This window comes from Protopterus annectens, chromosome 11.part0 (assembly GCF_019279795.1).
Source record: "Protopterus annectens isolate FY-2018-M chromosome 11.part0, PAN1.0, whole genome shotgun sequence".
NCBI classification, from domain to species: domain Eukaryota; kingdom Metazoa; phylum Chordata; order Ceratodontiformes; family Protopteridae; genus Protopterus; species Protopterus annectens.
Window position 1 is genome coordinate 84526802 of NC_056745.1, and position 17017 is coordinate 84543818.

Genomic DNA, 17017 nt, shown 5'->3' on the forward strand with positions numbered 1-17017 from the left:
ATTTACAAATAGAGCAGTTATTGCTCTTGAACATCCCATATTTCGTAATGTTGCTGTTAACATTATCAGTTAAACAGAAATAATGTTTATGTTGTTTAAACACAAAACATGAAAACATTAAAAAGTATAACAAAACTTTACCGTATTTCCTAATACAAAACTCAATTCTTGATTGCCCTGCACAGCACACCAATTATTTTGCAAAATATGCCTTATCTGATGCATATCTCAGCTTATAGAAAGAGAACTAGAACAAAATCATTGTCTTCGACATTATTCACACTATTTTCAGTGTTAATACAAATTTAGTGATTAAAACCAAATTTTAATGTAGGTTTGAACCTGGTGTATCTTTGGTCATGAACCTCACTAAATTTATTATACTGATAATATTTTTTGATGCTTTTTTAATCGTGATTTTGCTTTGCTGCACTTCTCTGTAGCTGTTTTACAAGCTTTATTGGCCGTTTTGGGCTGCTGCTATCCCTTTCAACTTTCTGATTTAAAAACCCATGTTTGCGTAGGTTTTAGCTTGTTTTACCTTAATGGATCCTGTCTGGGCATCCTGCAGAGTACTACAGCAGCAGAAAGAAGAGAGAGAGAGAGACTTTTCCTGATTACAAGTAGCTGTTTTTTGCTTTTTGAGCTTGATTTTGCCTTGCCGCACTTCTCTATAGCCATTTTACAAGCTGTATTATTTAATTTAACTGTTCTCTGCTTATTTTGTGTACTGCACTTTCAAAATCTTTTTTTTTTAACTGCATTTACTGATACAGGCTTCACACTCAAGTGCACTAGCCTTTTAGAGGCTTACAAGTGTATTTTTATACTGCGTTTCTGTTTTTGTAATTAAAAAGCAAAAAAAAAAAACTATCTACTTGATTGTTTTCTGCCTTTTCTCAAACTAGAATAGTCCGGATCTCAGATTTGCTGATTGCAAGACTATTTTTTGATGTTCATTGTGTTTCACTGTTGCAGTCCTTACAAATGGTTTATCCAGCTCCCGGTAGCCCGCAGTCGGCCAGAATACCAAAGTCCTTGGTATATGACGTTGGCTGCCTCCGGATTAAGCCTGACGCCTGGACATCGGGTACAAAGGCAGACAGCCGACGTCATTTCCTCAGTCTTTCTTGGCGCAGAGCCCGAAGCAGAAGCAATTCGCATGAGTACCAGTTGGCCGATTACCTTCTTTTTGTATTCCGACTTATAAAGTTGAAGACATCCTCAGATAAATACCCCATTGGGGACCCTTTTTTCTTGCTTTAACGAATGTCAGTGAAAATTAACAACTGTCTTGCCTGGTACCCACCAGGGGACAGACTTCCACCCCTCAAAAGGCTAAACACTGGCAGACTTCATCTTCCGCATCGTAATTTTCATTCTCACTGTTTTACTTGTTTGGACCTTGAGCACCACGTCCCAAATTGTGATCTCTGTGCCTCTTTCAACCCGCATACCATATGCCGTAGAGCTAGGATTTTGTATAAGCACTTCAGAGTTTGGCCTGAGTTTGTCGGTATGGCATCCTCTGGTCTCCCAACTTCGGGTGTTCCCAAGAAGCTAAGGATAAGGACCGCGACAGGCCTAGGGTTAAATTAACTGATGACACCTCTTTTAAAGTGGTTGTTGGTTCAGCGGTAGCCAGTGAGGCACTTCCTTTGCCCCTGCAGTCCATGGATGTTCAGCAGCAGGTGCCTTCAGAAGCCTTGGCTGAGCCCTCCATTTCGCAGACGCCTTCTTTGCCTTCCTACCCTCCGCCTGTTGTCAGCTCTGGATCCAGGGCCGCTAAGCAGATGTCGGCTTCGGAGGCCTCTTTTCTCTGCCCGGAGACCAGATCCAGAGCAACGACCTCGGTTCAGACTTCAGCGGTGGCTAGGCCTTCCGAGTCCCTCTGGCTTTCCAGCAGGACTCCCAGCTGAAAATCTACCCCTAAACAGGCGCCGGCCTCACCTCAATTGCCTCAGGCGGTTAAGATGTCTAGTGATCTCTTGACTCTTATCAGGGGCTCTCAGCCACCTCCTTCTAAGAGGGCTAGGAAATTGTCCCCGGATGTTTTGTCTGTCTCAGACTCAGAGGTTTCCAGCGCCTCTGCTGATGAAGAGGGACACTGTCTGCTTTTTTCTGGTTTTGAGGATTCTGATGCTGAAGACTCTATCCCCTTCAGCCTCTCCCCCTGAATATTTTTCATTTGGGGATACTCTGAATACCCTCAAGGAGCATTTTAGATGGGAAAGTCAGGACTACCCTCAGTCTAAGAAGCGGATTAGGGAATTCTTGGATTTGCCTTAGCAAAAGCCTTTGGCTATTCCTCCAGTTTTGGAAGTTGTTGTTTTCATGGAAAATTCTTTGACTCCTAATTCTGTTCCTCCTGCTCCCAGAAATCCTGACAGATTGTAGAGTTCCTGATTCTTATCAGTTTCTTTTCAAAAATCCTACTGCTGATCCAGAGATTATTTGTCAGGGCCCTAAGGGTGTTAAGGCCACTGTTGCTAAAAATCCTGTTCCTTCTCACAGGGAATCTAGGACCTTAGGTGGGGTAAAAAGGTTTATACTTCTTCCACCCTGGCTATTGGCAATTAAGGCTAAAATTGCTGGAGTTCCTTCCCTGATGGAGAGTAAGGACATGCAAGACTTATTAAATTCTGCCACTCTGGTTACTAAACATTCTTTGCATTGTGGTTTTGACACTTTGGAGGCTTCTTACAGAGCAGTGGCCACTGGTTCTGTTACCAGAAGACATGCTTGGCTCAGGGAACAGCCCCTTTTGAAACCTGTAAAATCTAAATGACTGGATGTGCCCTTGCATAAGGACAATCTTTTTTTGAAGCAAAGCAGAGGAGGTGTTGGAGGATAAGGCGAAGTCTATGCAAACTGTTAAGGACTTCCTGCAAGTTCAGCCTCCTTGTTTTAGCAGGCATTACCCTTCTAAGAGTTGGACTTTTCCTGATCCTAGTAAACAGGGTCGCACTAGATCTAGGGGCTGCAGGTCTTCCAGGGGACAGACTTCCTCCCCTCAAAAGGCTAAACACTGGCAGACTTCATCTTCAAAATCAGGGAGTTCTAAGCAAACTTCCCAAAGCAAGCATTCTCAATGACTCCAGCAGGCTCAGGGTTTCCTTTGGGGGGAAGGTTAGCCATTTTTGTAGACGTCTGGCACACTATCACAGATCACAAATGGGTGCTAAAAATAGTATCCCAAGGCTACAAATTCTCCTTTCACACCTTCCTGGTCCTCCAAGGTACCCAAATATTCCCCCACTTCAAAGGGCAGAAGCAGAAAAACAATTTTCTTCTTTGCTAAACCTGGGAGCAATAGAGCCAGTTCCTGCACTACATATAGGCCGGGGTTTTTACTAAAGACTTTTCCTGGTCCCCAAAAAAGGGGGCACCTGGTACCCTATTCTGGATTTGTCCATTCTAAACACATTTTTTGTTGATTCCCAAATTCAAAATGCTCACTCTTCAGCAGTTGCTGCCAATGATTCCTGGCTGGTGACTTTGGACCTAAAAAAAAGGTTACTTGCACATCCGTATAAGGGAAAGCTGCAGGCAGTTCCTTCGTTTCAGGGCAGGGTACAGGCACTTCCAATTCTCTGCACTGCCCTTTGGCTTATCTACTGCTCCCAGAGTCTTTACAAAATGTCTGGCTCCAGTCATTGCCTTTTGCAGGCAAAGAAAGATTCAAATTTACCCTTACTTGGACGATTGCCTTATTCAAGCAAACTCTCCAGAGCAACTTCTAAAGGATTTGAACTTCTCACCTCTTTGGGCTACACAATCAACAAAAAGAAGTAAAAATTGGTACCCACCAGGGAGATTGTATTCCTGGGCGCGAGTCTGAACACAGCCGCCCAGATGGTATCTCTCCCTCAAGAGAAACAGATGGATCTTTCAAATTACTTCAAGAACATGGCAAGCATGACCCAGCTCTCTATAAGGCAATTCCTGCAAGCCCTGGGATTCGTGGCTTCATGTATTCTGATGATTCCATATGCCAGACTGCATATGAGGAAAATACAATGGTACCTCAAGAACCTTTGTTGTCAAAACACTCAGGATTTGGACTTGATTCTTCCTCTGATTCCCTGCCTGCTGACAGAGTTCCTTTGATGGGCAACGGACTGTGCACAGAACAATGGCCTACCTTTCTGTCCACCTCCTGCCAAGCAGACTCTCACCACAGATGCCTCGGATTATGCTTAGGGAGCACATCTAGAGGGGCACATGCATTCAGGGAGCTTGGAGCTATCAGCAAGCTCAATTGCACATAAATCTGAAGGAAATGATGGCAGTCATGTGGTACATCAACAAGCAGGGAGGGACTCACTCTTACCCCCTGTGCAGACAAAGCATGAGACTTTGGTCCATGGCAGCTTCTCCGGGCATTCATCTGACAGCCCAGTTTCGTCTAGGAAGGCTGAACACCTTGGCAAACCAGTTGAGCAGGCATGTCCTGGATCTCTCACAAGTGGCAACTAAACAAGAAAGTCTTTCATCGCATTATTCAGCGTTGGGGCACTCCCCATGTGGATCTCTTTTCTTCTCCAACCATCCACCTTCTTCTAACCTTTTGCACCAGGGATGATCACGACAAGGCTTGGAAAGTGGATGCTCTGTCCTTCCCCTGGACACTGCTGTCGGTCTATGCCTTTCCTCCTCTGCCTCTTCTTCCCAGAGTGCTGTTAGGGGACGAAAAACCAAGGGCCGTCATCATAGCTTCAGACTGGTCCAGGCAGCAGTGGTATCCACTTCTTCGCAGTCTCTCCCAGTCTCAGCCTTGGCATCTTCCCCTGATACCAAATCTCTTGGTTCAGGACGGAGGAGAGATTCTGCATCCTCACCTTCAGACTTTGCATTTGACTGCCTGGCTCATAATTTAAACCTTTTTCAACAGGTGGTTGAGGTCCTTTGTGAGGCCAGGAGGCCTAGTACTAGGAAATCTTATGCAGATAAGTGGAAAAGATTCTCCATTTGGATGCAGAATAGAGGAGAAGACCCATCTCAACCTAGTCTTCCTCTAATTCTTGATTATCTGGAAGGTTTACTTAATGACAGACTTTTCTTCTCTTCTATCAAGATTCATGCTTAAGCAATTTCTGCTCACTGTTCCTTTGAACAAACCATTTTCTCTCATCCCATGATGAAACAGTTCCTCAGGGGAGTTAGCAATTTAAAGCCTCCCAGAAGGCCACCTACTCCTGCTTGGGATCTTAATTTTGTGCTTGAGAAACTTACTCTGCCTCCCTTTGAGTCTGCTGTCTCAGCATATTTGAAGTTTCTCTCCTGGAAAACTGCATTTCTTTTGGCCATTACTTCAGCTAGAAGAGTATCTGAGCTGCAGGCCCTGCAAGTAGAGCCTTTTATCACTTTCCATGTGGATCGGGTTTCTCTATGGACTAATCCTACCTTTAAGCCTAAGGTGGTTTCTAGCCTGACTCTTAACCAGTCTATTCTCCTGCCTACTTTCTTTCCTAATCCTCGGAATAGAGGAGAAAGGTTGCTGCATTCACTGGATGTGCATAGGTAACTTAGATTTTATCTGGACAGGACTAAACCTTTTCGAAAGTCAGATCAGTTGTTGGTCAGTTTTGCTCCTGGACCCCAGGGCAAAGCTATTTCTAAACAGACCATTTCTAAGTGGATTGCTCATTGTATTCACTTTTGTTACTTACAGCATGGCAAGGTTCCTCTTCAGGGTATTAGGACCCATTCTACTGGAGCTACCTCTACCTCAGCAGCTTTTCTAAGGGGTTTACCTACTAAGGTCATCCTGGAAGCAGCTACCTGGACTTCTGTCCACACTTTCACCAAACATTACAATTTGCCCTTGTTTTCTAAGTCCAGGGCTGGTTTTGCCACTGCAGTGTTGCAGGGCATCCTTTCCAACCATTAATCAGTCTGAACAACTCAAAAAGTACAGTTTTGTGTACACTTACCATAAATGTAGATGTTCGAGTGTATTTACTGTTGTTGTCCTGGTTTCCCCCTCCTTTGATCCCCCTTTTTTCCTAGGGCACAGACTGGATTTTTTCTTTACCTGGTCTTACTTTTTTGGGGGGCTCCTGACAGTTATGGCAAGAAAAACTGAGGAAATTACGTTGGTTGCCTGCCTTTGTACCTGACGTCCTGGATTCAGGCTTAATCCGGAGGCAGCCGACGTCATATACCAAGGACTTTGGTATTCTGGCTGACTGAAGGCTACCAGGAGCCGGATAACCCATTTGTAAGGACTACAACAGTGAATACACTCGAACATCTACATTTATGGTAAGTGTACACAAAACTGTATTTTTTGAGTTGTTCAGACCTTACAGAGATAGAAGGAAGTCTTTCTGCTTATTAGTGGGAGTGATAAGCTCTGAGCAACCTCTCTATCACTAAGAGGAGTGGTTTCCAGCTCAAGAACTGTTTATTGGCAGTTTTGGGCTGCTTCTATCCCTTTCAACATTCTGACTTAAAACCCTGTGTGTGCGCTGGTTTGCACATCGCACAGCACCACTAAGCTAGGGTAAACTATTACCGGTGCCTTAAAGTCTGCTCTTCAAATTTTCCCTTAGATCTTATTAGCTTTCCTCTCTGAGCACTCAAATCAAACCTCTAAACCCAGCACTTGCTCAGAACCTCTTGTAGCTGTCGTCGTAATCGCATAAACTGCTAATAGCACTAACATAAACAACTTTAGCACTTATCAAGAAGAATAACAGCTACAGTAGTTGTATAACAGCTAAAGTACTTAAATAGTAAGCACCTATCCAGGCATGTCTAAAGGTCAGTTCCCTACACTTTCTCCTATGAACCTGGTAAACCTGGGCATCCTGAGGCAATTTAGCAGCTGCCTCATTTACACAGATAATCCTCTCCCCCTACCTACCACCACAGCCATTTGTGAGAGGTGCATGTACATAACCAAACTGGAAGGCCATGCTCTCTCAAGCCAAGACTGGACCAGCCAGTCAAGAGGAGAAGGTAAACACACATTCTACACCACATAGAACACACACCCCACACCTCTCACATAGTAACACAAAACATACACCCACTTTTACAGAGGTTCTCAATAAACATCTGCCCAAACAGCAAAGACCTCCAAGGGAAAAATGCAAGTGATCATCTCACCCGATCACAACCCCTATAACACATAGCCTACATAAACAGTGTACCACTCAACATAAGCCCCTACAGCAAAACAGTCTACCCAGTACACTAATCATTGGTGACTCTATAGTAGGCACACTGACGTCCCACTAACTAGGCTAAATAAGGGGAAATTTACAGTCAGCTGCGTGTCGGGTGCCAGGATCCGCCACATAACACATGCACTTGGGTCTCTCCACAACAAGTACGACTCTGTCATTGTCCATGTTGGTGTGAACGACCTAAGATGTACCTCCCTGGACTACATAAAACGAGACCTGGAGGAGCTCTCGGATCTTGTAGCCCAGGCAGGTATGACCCTAGCCCTGAGTAGCATACTACCGTTGCCTAGAATGATACCACAGTACAAGCAGAAAGTGACTGACTTCAACAATTGGCTACATTTCTGGTGTCATTCGAAGGGGATCCAGTATCTTTCTGCATGGGATGACAAGATCGACAGACCTCAATGCTTTGCCAGAGATGGCCTGCATCTGTCACCCCTGGGATTCTGGATACTGGCAAAGGCTCTTGCCACCCTTGTAGTGCCTTTTTTAGGTAATGACCTGAAGACAAAATTACCACCATAACAACTGCAAACAAATGTAACCTGAGGGTAATGCTTCTCAATGCTAGAAGCCTAAATCTCAAAATGCACTCACTCAAATCACTCCTAAAACTGGAGAACATCAACCTCTGTGCAGTAACAGAGACCTGGTTCAAGGCTCCAGAGAGCTACCAGGCTACACAGCATGTCACACTTTCCGACCCCCAAAACTGGACCAAACCCCCAAAGGATGTGGCATATCCATCTTCATAAAGGACATGCACACCTCCAGAGAACGGTTGCCGAATGTAATGCATAAGAGATACTACAGGTACAACTAACACTGGATAAAGTGGCAGTCCAGGTTGCAGCTTGCTATAGATCCCCTACAATGTCCCAAGACTCCCACTCTGCTTTCCTAAACACTCTGGAAGGCATTAGGGTTCAACCTAATACCCTTATACTGGGAGACTTCAACTACCCCTCCATTAGCTGGGAAAATTACTCCTGCTCCAACTCATTTGCCCAATGATTTCTGGAATTCATTAACTCCAGTGCCATGGACTAACTCATTCTCACCCCTACCAGAGGCAGAAACATTTTCAATCTGGTCATCATTAACATGAGGACCGCTACTCTTCACCAGTGATCAACTCCTCCCTCGTCAGAGCTGACCATAATTTAATCACAGTCAGTATCCAAATCCCACCCGCACCCCCCATGAAGGAAACCACAGTGAAAAACTTTTCCAAAGCCAATTTTGTGCTTCTGAAGACAGAAGTGTCAAACTTCACTTCACCCACGCAAACAGGGAAAGGATGTATGGCTGTGGAATCATACGCCAAGGCACTGTATGAGCATTTACACAAGTGCATGGATCAGGCCATCCCTAACAGAGTCAAGGTCAAGTCCTCCAAAAAAAGGAAGCCAATCTGGTGGTCTCCTGCCATTAACCAACTCTACAGCAGAAGGAAAAAACTGTTGCAGAGAGGGGCTAAGTCCCAAGACTGGAAAAATTCCCTTGTAAGACAAAATGCTAGCTAAGATAAATTCTGTTGCAGATAGAACTTTAGCCAATGAAATTCAAAAGATAGTCAGAGAAGCTTTACAAGTCTCTAGACATTCCTTAAAATGTGGCTTTGATGCCTTAGATGCTTCTTGCAGGGCAGCTGCTACAGGTTCTGTTATCTCAAGAGACATGCATGGCTCAGGACCCAGCCTTGGCCAGAGCAACTGAGCTACTAGATGCCCCATTGCACAAGGAATTCCTTTTCAGTCCACCAGCTGAACAGGCTTTTGAGAAGTTGGACAAAAAAGGAAAGCAGATTAAAACTGTGAAAATTTCCCAACCCCCAGGTACTGTAGGAATTACCCTTCAATCTTTGGCCTTTCCTACATAGACAAGGGGAGGCTCCCTGTGGTAAGAAACCAAGACAGTCTAAGAGATGGCAAACAGAACAATCTCAAAGGGCAGGGGCCTCCAGGGATCATACCCTGCCCCGACAGCAGCTTTGACTATGCTCTGCCCCTTCCTCCCTTATCCCTTTCTGCCCCTATCAGACCTCTAGTAGGAAGACTCTCCTTTCTAAATCAGGGAAATCCATCACTAGGGCCCAGTGGCTCCTCAAAATTATAGAGAAGGGGTACTGTATTCATCTCAGAAAAATACCACTCTTCTTGGGCATTCTGAAACAGGTAGAAGAGCAAGACAATCTCTTAACCACCTATCCCCAGGTATGTACTTCACCAAGGATCCGTCCAGCCTATTACTCCAGGACAAAATGGAAAAGGCATCTACTCAAGGATATTTCTAGTCCTACGAAAAGAAGGTACTTGAAGACCCATCTTAGGAATCCATATCTACCCCTGCTTAGCTGATTGTTTCATTCAGGGAAGAGCCATTCTTCACATACAGTGAGTGCCTTACAAGTCACTGGAGACAGCTTTCAAAAGGTAGGACTCAGCCAAAAATCTTGAAAAGTCTCAACCTTTCGAGGATCCTTTTCTCAGGAGCTATCATCGACTCTGTTCAACAGCGATCCCTCCTTCCCCAAGACAAAATTCTGTTTTTGGCAGGCTACCTGAACAGTCTGTTTGCAAAAAAGATCAGCACTGCAGTTCCTGAGGGTACTGGGTACATAGCATCTTGCATCCTCATGATCCCATTTGCAAAGTTACACATGAGAAGACTTTTATGTCTGAAAAGAGAACACTTATGGTGGAAAAACACCATACAAAGGAATCCAGGGGCAAATTTCACTCAGCCAGAAGCAGACAAGATCATTACTAAGGGCAGTTCTGACATAGGTTGGAGACTCACTTAGGTCTTCTGAAGGTACAGGGCACTTGGTCCTCTCTGCAAGGGAAGTTGCACATAAACCAAAAGTAATTCGTAGCAGTCCACCTGGCCATAAAACCTTTCAACAGAACTTAAGCCCAGGGACACTGTTAACCAGGACAGACCACACCACAGTTAGATAGTACATAAACAAGGGAGAACTTTGTCTTACCCCCCTGTGCAGCCTTCCTAGAAAAAGAATTCCAGGCCAGGGCAATACTCTAACAAGCAGGACCTTCTAGACCCCACAAATGGATGTCGAAAAGAGAGATGATCTTGGATCTAATTATACAGTGAGGGATCCGCGCGATACCATGCCATCAACTCCATACTTAACCCAGGTAAAACATCTACTCCAACGCAAACACCAACACCAAAGACATTGCTTCCCAATTTAACCACCATTTCACTGAAACCATCCTATCCTTATCTACTCAACTCTCCAAAACGACCACTCGCACACCCCAAACCAACCCCTTAATATCTCCTCCTTTACCCTCTCACCTGTCCCTACCACTACAATTAAAAAACTGCTACAAAAACTTAAGCCTACCACCCTTGCAGCAGACAACTTAATTTCTTAAAAATAGCAGCCGACTCCATATCTTAAACTGTTTCCATCCTTATTAACCACTCAATTCAGGAATCCTACATCCCACAGCTATGGAAAGTATCATACATTATCCCTCTTCACAAAGGCGGAAACTCGTACGATTTCTCTAACTACTGTCCCCTAGACATCCTACCACCCTTATCTAAAATACTTGAGAGGTGTATTCACTCCCAAGTTATGCAGTTCCTGAACTCTAACAATCTCCTTTCACCCACACAACATGCCTTCTGGAAACACCGTAGCACAACTACTGTTCTCCTCTCCTTTACAAATACAGTTAACCTACACAGAAATAATTTCATATCAGCAATATTCTTAGACCTATCTAAGGCATTTAACATGGTGGCACACACCATACTACTAGACTCCATGGCCTCCCTATCCTTTGCCCCTTCCACCATAGCCTGGTTTAAAAGCTACATATCAGACAGACAACAATATGCCCAATGGCAAAACAATCAATCTCCCCTACTTCCAACCACTATAGGAGTCCCACAAGGTTCAATATTGGGCCCACTACTCTTCTCCATATTTACTAACAACCTTCATAGCTCCACCCAACAAGCCATGCTCATACAGTATGCAGATGACTCAACTCTCATCTGCTTAGTACCATCACTCACTACCCTACAAAAACGTACACAGGAATCCTTTACCTCAGTGGAAAGCTGGATTACCCAGATCCAACTCATCCTCAATCCCAACAAGACCAAATTACTTATATTCGCTCCCAACAAAACTAAAACTACCCATCAACCTTTTACAATCACATCCAAAAATGGTACTAACATCTCCCCCACTGACCACACCAAACTCCTTGGTGTAGAAATTGACAGTAAACTATTTGATGTCCATATATCACAAACAATCAAAAAGGTCCACAAAAAAATGGGAACACTATACAAACCCAGAAAATTCCGATCTGATCAGGCACGAATTACATTAGCCCAAACACACGTACTGTCCACACTTATGTATGCCGCACCAATTCTTACCCACACAAAAAAACAGGACCTTGAACAATTTGAATCTTGCTACAGTAAAATTGCCAGATTTGCTAATAATTCCACCTTCAAAACCCATCATTGTCTGGCTTTACGAGAGCTTAAATGGTTAGAACTCCCTCAACTACTTAAAGTATCACCAATAGATATGCCTACTATATCGTGAATTATCATGTCTAAACCCCATCCCTAAAACAACTCCTAACCCAGTATGTATCAAATTGTCCCCTCTGATCTTCTGAAAAATCTCTCCTCTGTATCTAAAGCCAGTAACTCTGCAGGGAAAGCTCTGTTCTCCCACAAAATAGCTAGAAACTGGAACAACCTTCCCCTACTCTGACCTCTGCTCCTTCAACTACTCTGTTTAAAAACTTCCACAAAGCACACCTATGAATTCTTGGCTATGCCCATGCATCACATAAAACTCCTATCTGGTAACAACAAACAACTAGCTACTCTTATAGATTTCTGTTATTCTGCTACAAACTCAGGAATCCCTACTGCAATGCTGTAAATGTAGTCTTCTAAATGAGTTAATTACGATTTGCTATTTTTAAAAATGTCTTACACTATATTTTACGTGTGACTTGTACTATATGTGTTTACTATTCATGTTAATTGTACGGAGCTTTTCTCCCCGGGCCACCGCTGTAAATGGACCTGTGTCCAGTCGGACTATCCCAGTAAACAAATGTAAAATAAAATAAATAAAAATAAAACATAGACCTGTTCACCTCTCTCCACAGCAAGCAGATATGGAAGCTGTCCTCCTGAATGCAACAGACAGGAGCTGGGAAAATATATGCAGTTTCCTTCACATAGACAAAATGGTTCCTGTACGCATCCCCCCCTTACCTCTAACTCTCAGAGTACTAATAAAAATCATGGTGGGCAGACCCAGCATGCTTTTATTGGCTAAAGGTTCTCCCTCCACTTTATACTCAGTGAGGGTAGATTCCACACCCTACTGCAGGAGATGGATCTCCTCATCCAGGTCAAGGGATCTGTTTTCTAGCCCCGCCTAGTTACTCACAAGTTAACCACCTGGAGGATTGGGTTTTGACACCTAGGATGGCATTTTATCCCAAGGAGATGCTCTCCATTTTAAGGGAAGCAAGAAAGCCCAATACCAGGAAGTCATACTTGAAACATTGGAAATGATTTTCCACCTGGTGTCACAGCAATAACACTAACCCTCCTCAAGCTCAGTCTTGCAGTACTCTTCAGGTCCTTTACACCTGGCCTTTACTATTGCAGCATAAAGGTACATGCATCTGCAATATCGTCCGTCTTCTCACGCTCCCACATAAAACCTTTTGTAAAAGAGGCGATTCACTTGAGACCATCCAGAAGGAACCAATTCCACCTTCCAATAAAATTTCTGTCCTAGAAAAATTAACTTTGCCTCCCTATGAACCTGCTGCCACTGCCTCTCTAAAGATGCTCACCTGGGAGACCACCTTGCTCATAGCTGTGACTTCAGCTAGGAGAGTTTCTGAGCTACAAGCCCTCATGCATAAAGAACCTTTCACCGCTTTCCACAGGGATAGGATCACCCTCAGAAATAAACTTCATCTTTATGCTGAAAGTGGTATCAGAACTTACTTTAAACCAGGCTGTCCACTTGCCGGTCTTCTACCCAGATACACAGAACATGGCAAAGTAAGTTCTCCACTCTCTAGAGGTGCACCAGCAGATCGGGACACTATCTAAACAGGACAGAAAGCCCTAGTAGAACAGAGTAACTGCTGGTGGTGTTTGCAGGAGGTAAACAAGGCTAACCTGTCTCCAAAGAAACCATATTTAAATGGATAGCAAACTGCATTAAGTTCTGTTACTCAGACCATGAAAATGATTTACCTGGGCATATTAAAGCCCATGCCACCAGGCATGGGGCAAATACAACTGCTTTCCTGAAAGGCGTTCCCACCCAGGCCATCCTTGAGGCAGCCACACAGAACTCATTCACACCTTCACAAGACACTGTAACCTAAGTAATGTCTCCAGGGCTAGAGCAGATTTCTCTTCTGCAGAATATTATTTCCTAAGGTCGTATACATGACCCATCAACCAATTTTTAGCTGCAACACTGCATACAAAGAGCACAGTACAGCTGTGTCCCACTTACTGTAATTGTAGATGTTTGAGTAAATCAGTGTTGCAGTACATACTCCTACCCTTCCACCTCGCGGACCGCTTTTCTGTCGGGGTAGAGGAGGTCTCTGCAGATAGTCTTCTTACATCCGTTATCCCCTCACTGCATCCTACGATCCTCTATCTTTTCTCTCAGATTCAGTCTGTTAACCCTTCACTGCATCCCACGATCCTCTATCTTTTCTCTCAGATTCATACAACTGTGGAAGTTGTGCTATCCTCTGGCATCAGACTGCTTGATCAGTGTTTAGAAAGAACCAAAGATGGTGTCAACAGATGCCCTTCTTATACCCCAAGATCCAGACATCTAACAGTGTGGAAGGCAGTGTATACATCTGCTCTGGAGAAGTCTATAAAATACTGAATAAAGAGTGTGCGTTTCCAAGCTGTCTTGATAGCAGATGGTCTTTAAGCACATGATGATCTTAGTTAGGAACCTCTGGGGTCTTTCTAATTATTTGATATGTCAATTCAGGCACATTCCAAAGGGAGTGTTGTACTTAATTGGCCTGATCAATGCTGAATAAAAGGGATCAATGACCACTTAACTGTTGCTAACACATGATGATCAAAACCGAAGCAATCACCAGCCCATGGTCCAAGGTCCTTAACTACATTTTCATTTTTGTTAGTGGAGTATTGTCTGTACTGTATGCTGAGGGGAAGAGTTATGTATCATAAGGAATGACGTTACACTTTTTTGTGTTTAATTCAAACCCATTTTCAGTACACCAGGTGTTTACTACTGATATTTTTTGCTGAAGCACTTGAAAATGAGAGCGAGCATGGATAGTAAGTACCAGTTTTGCAGTCAACAAACTTGGATAGAGAGTGGAAAAGGATGGTTCCCAACACTAAGTTATGGGGGACACCACAGTTTAACTTTACACTTTCTAGTAGGTACCTTCCACTCGCACTGTGTGGGTTCTGCCTTACAGCCAGTTTGCTGTGCATCTTATCGCATAGCAATCTATTTTTAAAAGTGTTTACCTTACTTACATGCCTGAGTGGGGTGTTGTGTGCAGTACTGTGGCCATATCAAAGTAAGCCATGTAAACAGCATGACCACTGTCAACAGCTAGTGTAACCCCCTCAAAGAAGCTAACCAGATTCATTGGTGGGGATCTTCCCTTAAAGTCAAACTGCTGTAGGTCAGGTTTATTAAAATTTTTGATGTTGTAGTTTATCAGTTATACTGTGTTCCATGGCTTTTCAGCTGATATTATAAGGTTGATATTAAGGTATGAGAAGAGCCTTCTTACAGTAAAAGAATATATATTTCTGTCAAATTCTAAAACTACAGAACAGCTTTAAACACAGAACATTTTTATCATCTAAAATGTGAGGAAGCTTCAGCCGCTTGGATAGTCGTAATATATTGCTCTGTAATATGGACCTTGCAATGATTTATACCCTTTTCTTAGGAAGTGACCCCGGCAGTGACCAGCTTCCTGTTTTCAGCAAAGCATGTCTGGATTATGAGACGTTTAAGAATAACGTGCAACATTTTGAGTTTTTGATGGGTGGATGTATGAACATTGTTGATTCATGTTGCATTTAATTACATCATTTTAATAGTTATGCTACCAGCTTCACAAGTCTAGAAAGTGTTTTTGGATTGTGGCATCATAGTTTTCTTAGAAGAGTGAAAATAAATCTTGATGTATGTATTTTTTTTTTTAAGTCTTTTCTTAAGAAGTCTGATTTCATCAATGAAGGGTCCAGGAGGGCAGTTGTTCATTCACTCTGAAGACTGAAGAGCAATTGATGAATGATAAACCTGGATACCGAAGACACTTCCTTTGTCATAAATGTTTCCACATGGACAAGAGTTTTCACATCAAACTGTAGTGTATCTCTAAATTTCTGTGTGTATGCTGCAGTAAACATACATTTTTTAGAGAAAAATGTTTTGTGTAAATTCATCTTTTAAAAATATATCTTTCGGTAGACAGAAAGTTTACTTTCACAGATGCCATGTAAAGGGCAGCTAAAAGCTAATTAAATTTTTTTTGTTTCTTTGTTAACATGGCATAGCTAAAATGCAGCAATAGAGTCAGGCCCAACACATGTATGTATCCCTAATAGCTAAATAACAGCAAAACTGGATAAGGGTTTCTTGCATTTGTCCATTTGTAGAGTTAATGGAGGTTGTACCTCCTGTTGCCAAGAAGCCCCGTCAATGCTTGTCTCTGAATTTGCTTTCACAGTTTGTTAGGTTAATGCTCGTGTACGGTTTCATGTGTTTGTATCATTATTTTTTGTATCACATCTTTTTTTTCTGCTGATGCACTGGTAGGACATTTGGAGGTATGGGGATCCATTGTTCAGATGATTACTGCTTTAAGCAAGCCGTAATGGATTCAGGCTTCAAATGTACTTGTTTACAATGTGACCTTCACAAAGTCCATTAATGCCTTAGGGCTCTGGTCCACATGGCTGAAAAAAGGGGTATGAAGCAGGACCTCGTAGATGCAAGACGTTACATTTCTGTCAGACTGACCTGGGTAAACATTTTTAAGAAAGAAAAAAATTGCTTTTTCTCAGAAGAGATTTGATGAAATGTAATTGCTTAACAGTTTTTTTTTAGCACTGTGTTACTTTCTTTTTTGGATTTCACAGTTGAAAATGTTGCAGTTTTGTATGATTTGACCATTTAACGAAATGCTTTTTTTAAAAACTAAATAAACTAATATTAACAGAATCGGTTGTTATATTTATTTTGTGGTTTATTTGTTGCTTTTAATAAGTAAGTAGTATGCATTCTACTGTAGCATTCTGCCACTTGTATATGGCAGTAGTGCAAATAGGAGTCAAAACATTTTCATTAATCATTTTTAACAATTGTTCTCTTACAGATACGTTTTAAAGTGTCTGTACTGAAGTAAAGTATGACTCCATAATTTATCAATTACCACAACCTTGTCCTCTTACGGTGGTGATTTTTATGGCCGATTATCAAGGTGGACCTTACGGTCATTGGATATCTCAGATTGTCGGGACAAATGCAGATTTAATTAGTGACTCAAGTACCTGAAACTTACTTTAACCTGTGGTTGCCTGTTGCATCTGTTGATGTATAAAATATTCCTGTCTGGTCCCATTCACTACTGATTGCCGTTGGATTCTTGACAGTCACGTGATTCCCAAAATATGAAAACCACTTTGAACAGAAACAAAGAAATGGAAGCTAATACAATAAAAATACGAAAACATATCAGCAACAA

At 42.7% G+C, this 17017-nt stretch overlaps 1 protein-coding gene across 1 annotated transcript in view; it reads left to right on the plus strand.

The window, feature by feature from the left end:
- PKP2 (plakophilin 2) overlaps positions 1–16494 on the plus strand; it is a 1518559-nt gene extending 1502065 nt beyond the window's left edge. Inside the window, exon 13 of the mRNA XM_044087464.1 lies at positions 15475–16494. Within this exon, the coding sequence (XP_043943399.1) occupies positions 15475–15540 (66 nt within the window). The 3' untranslated portion in view covers positions 15541–16494. The remainder of the gene's footprint in view (positions 1–15474) is intronic.
- Positions 16495–17017: the final 523 nt, after the last annotated feature.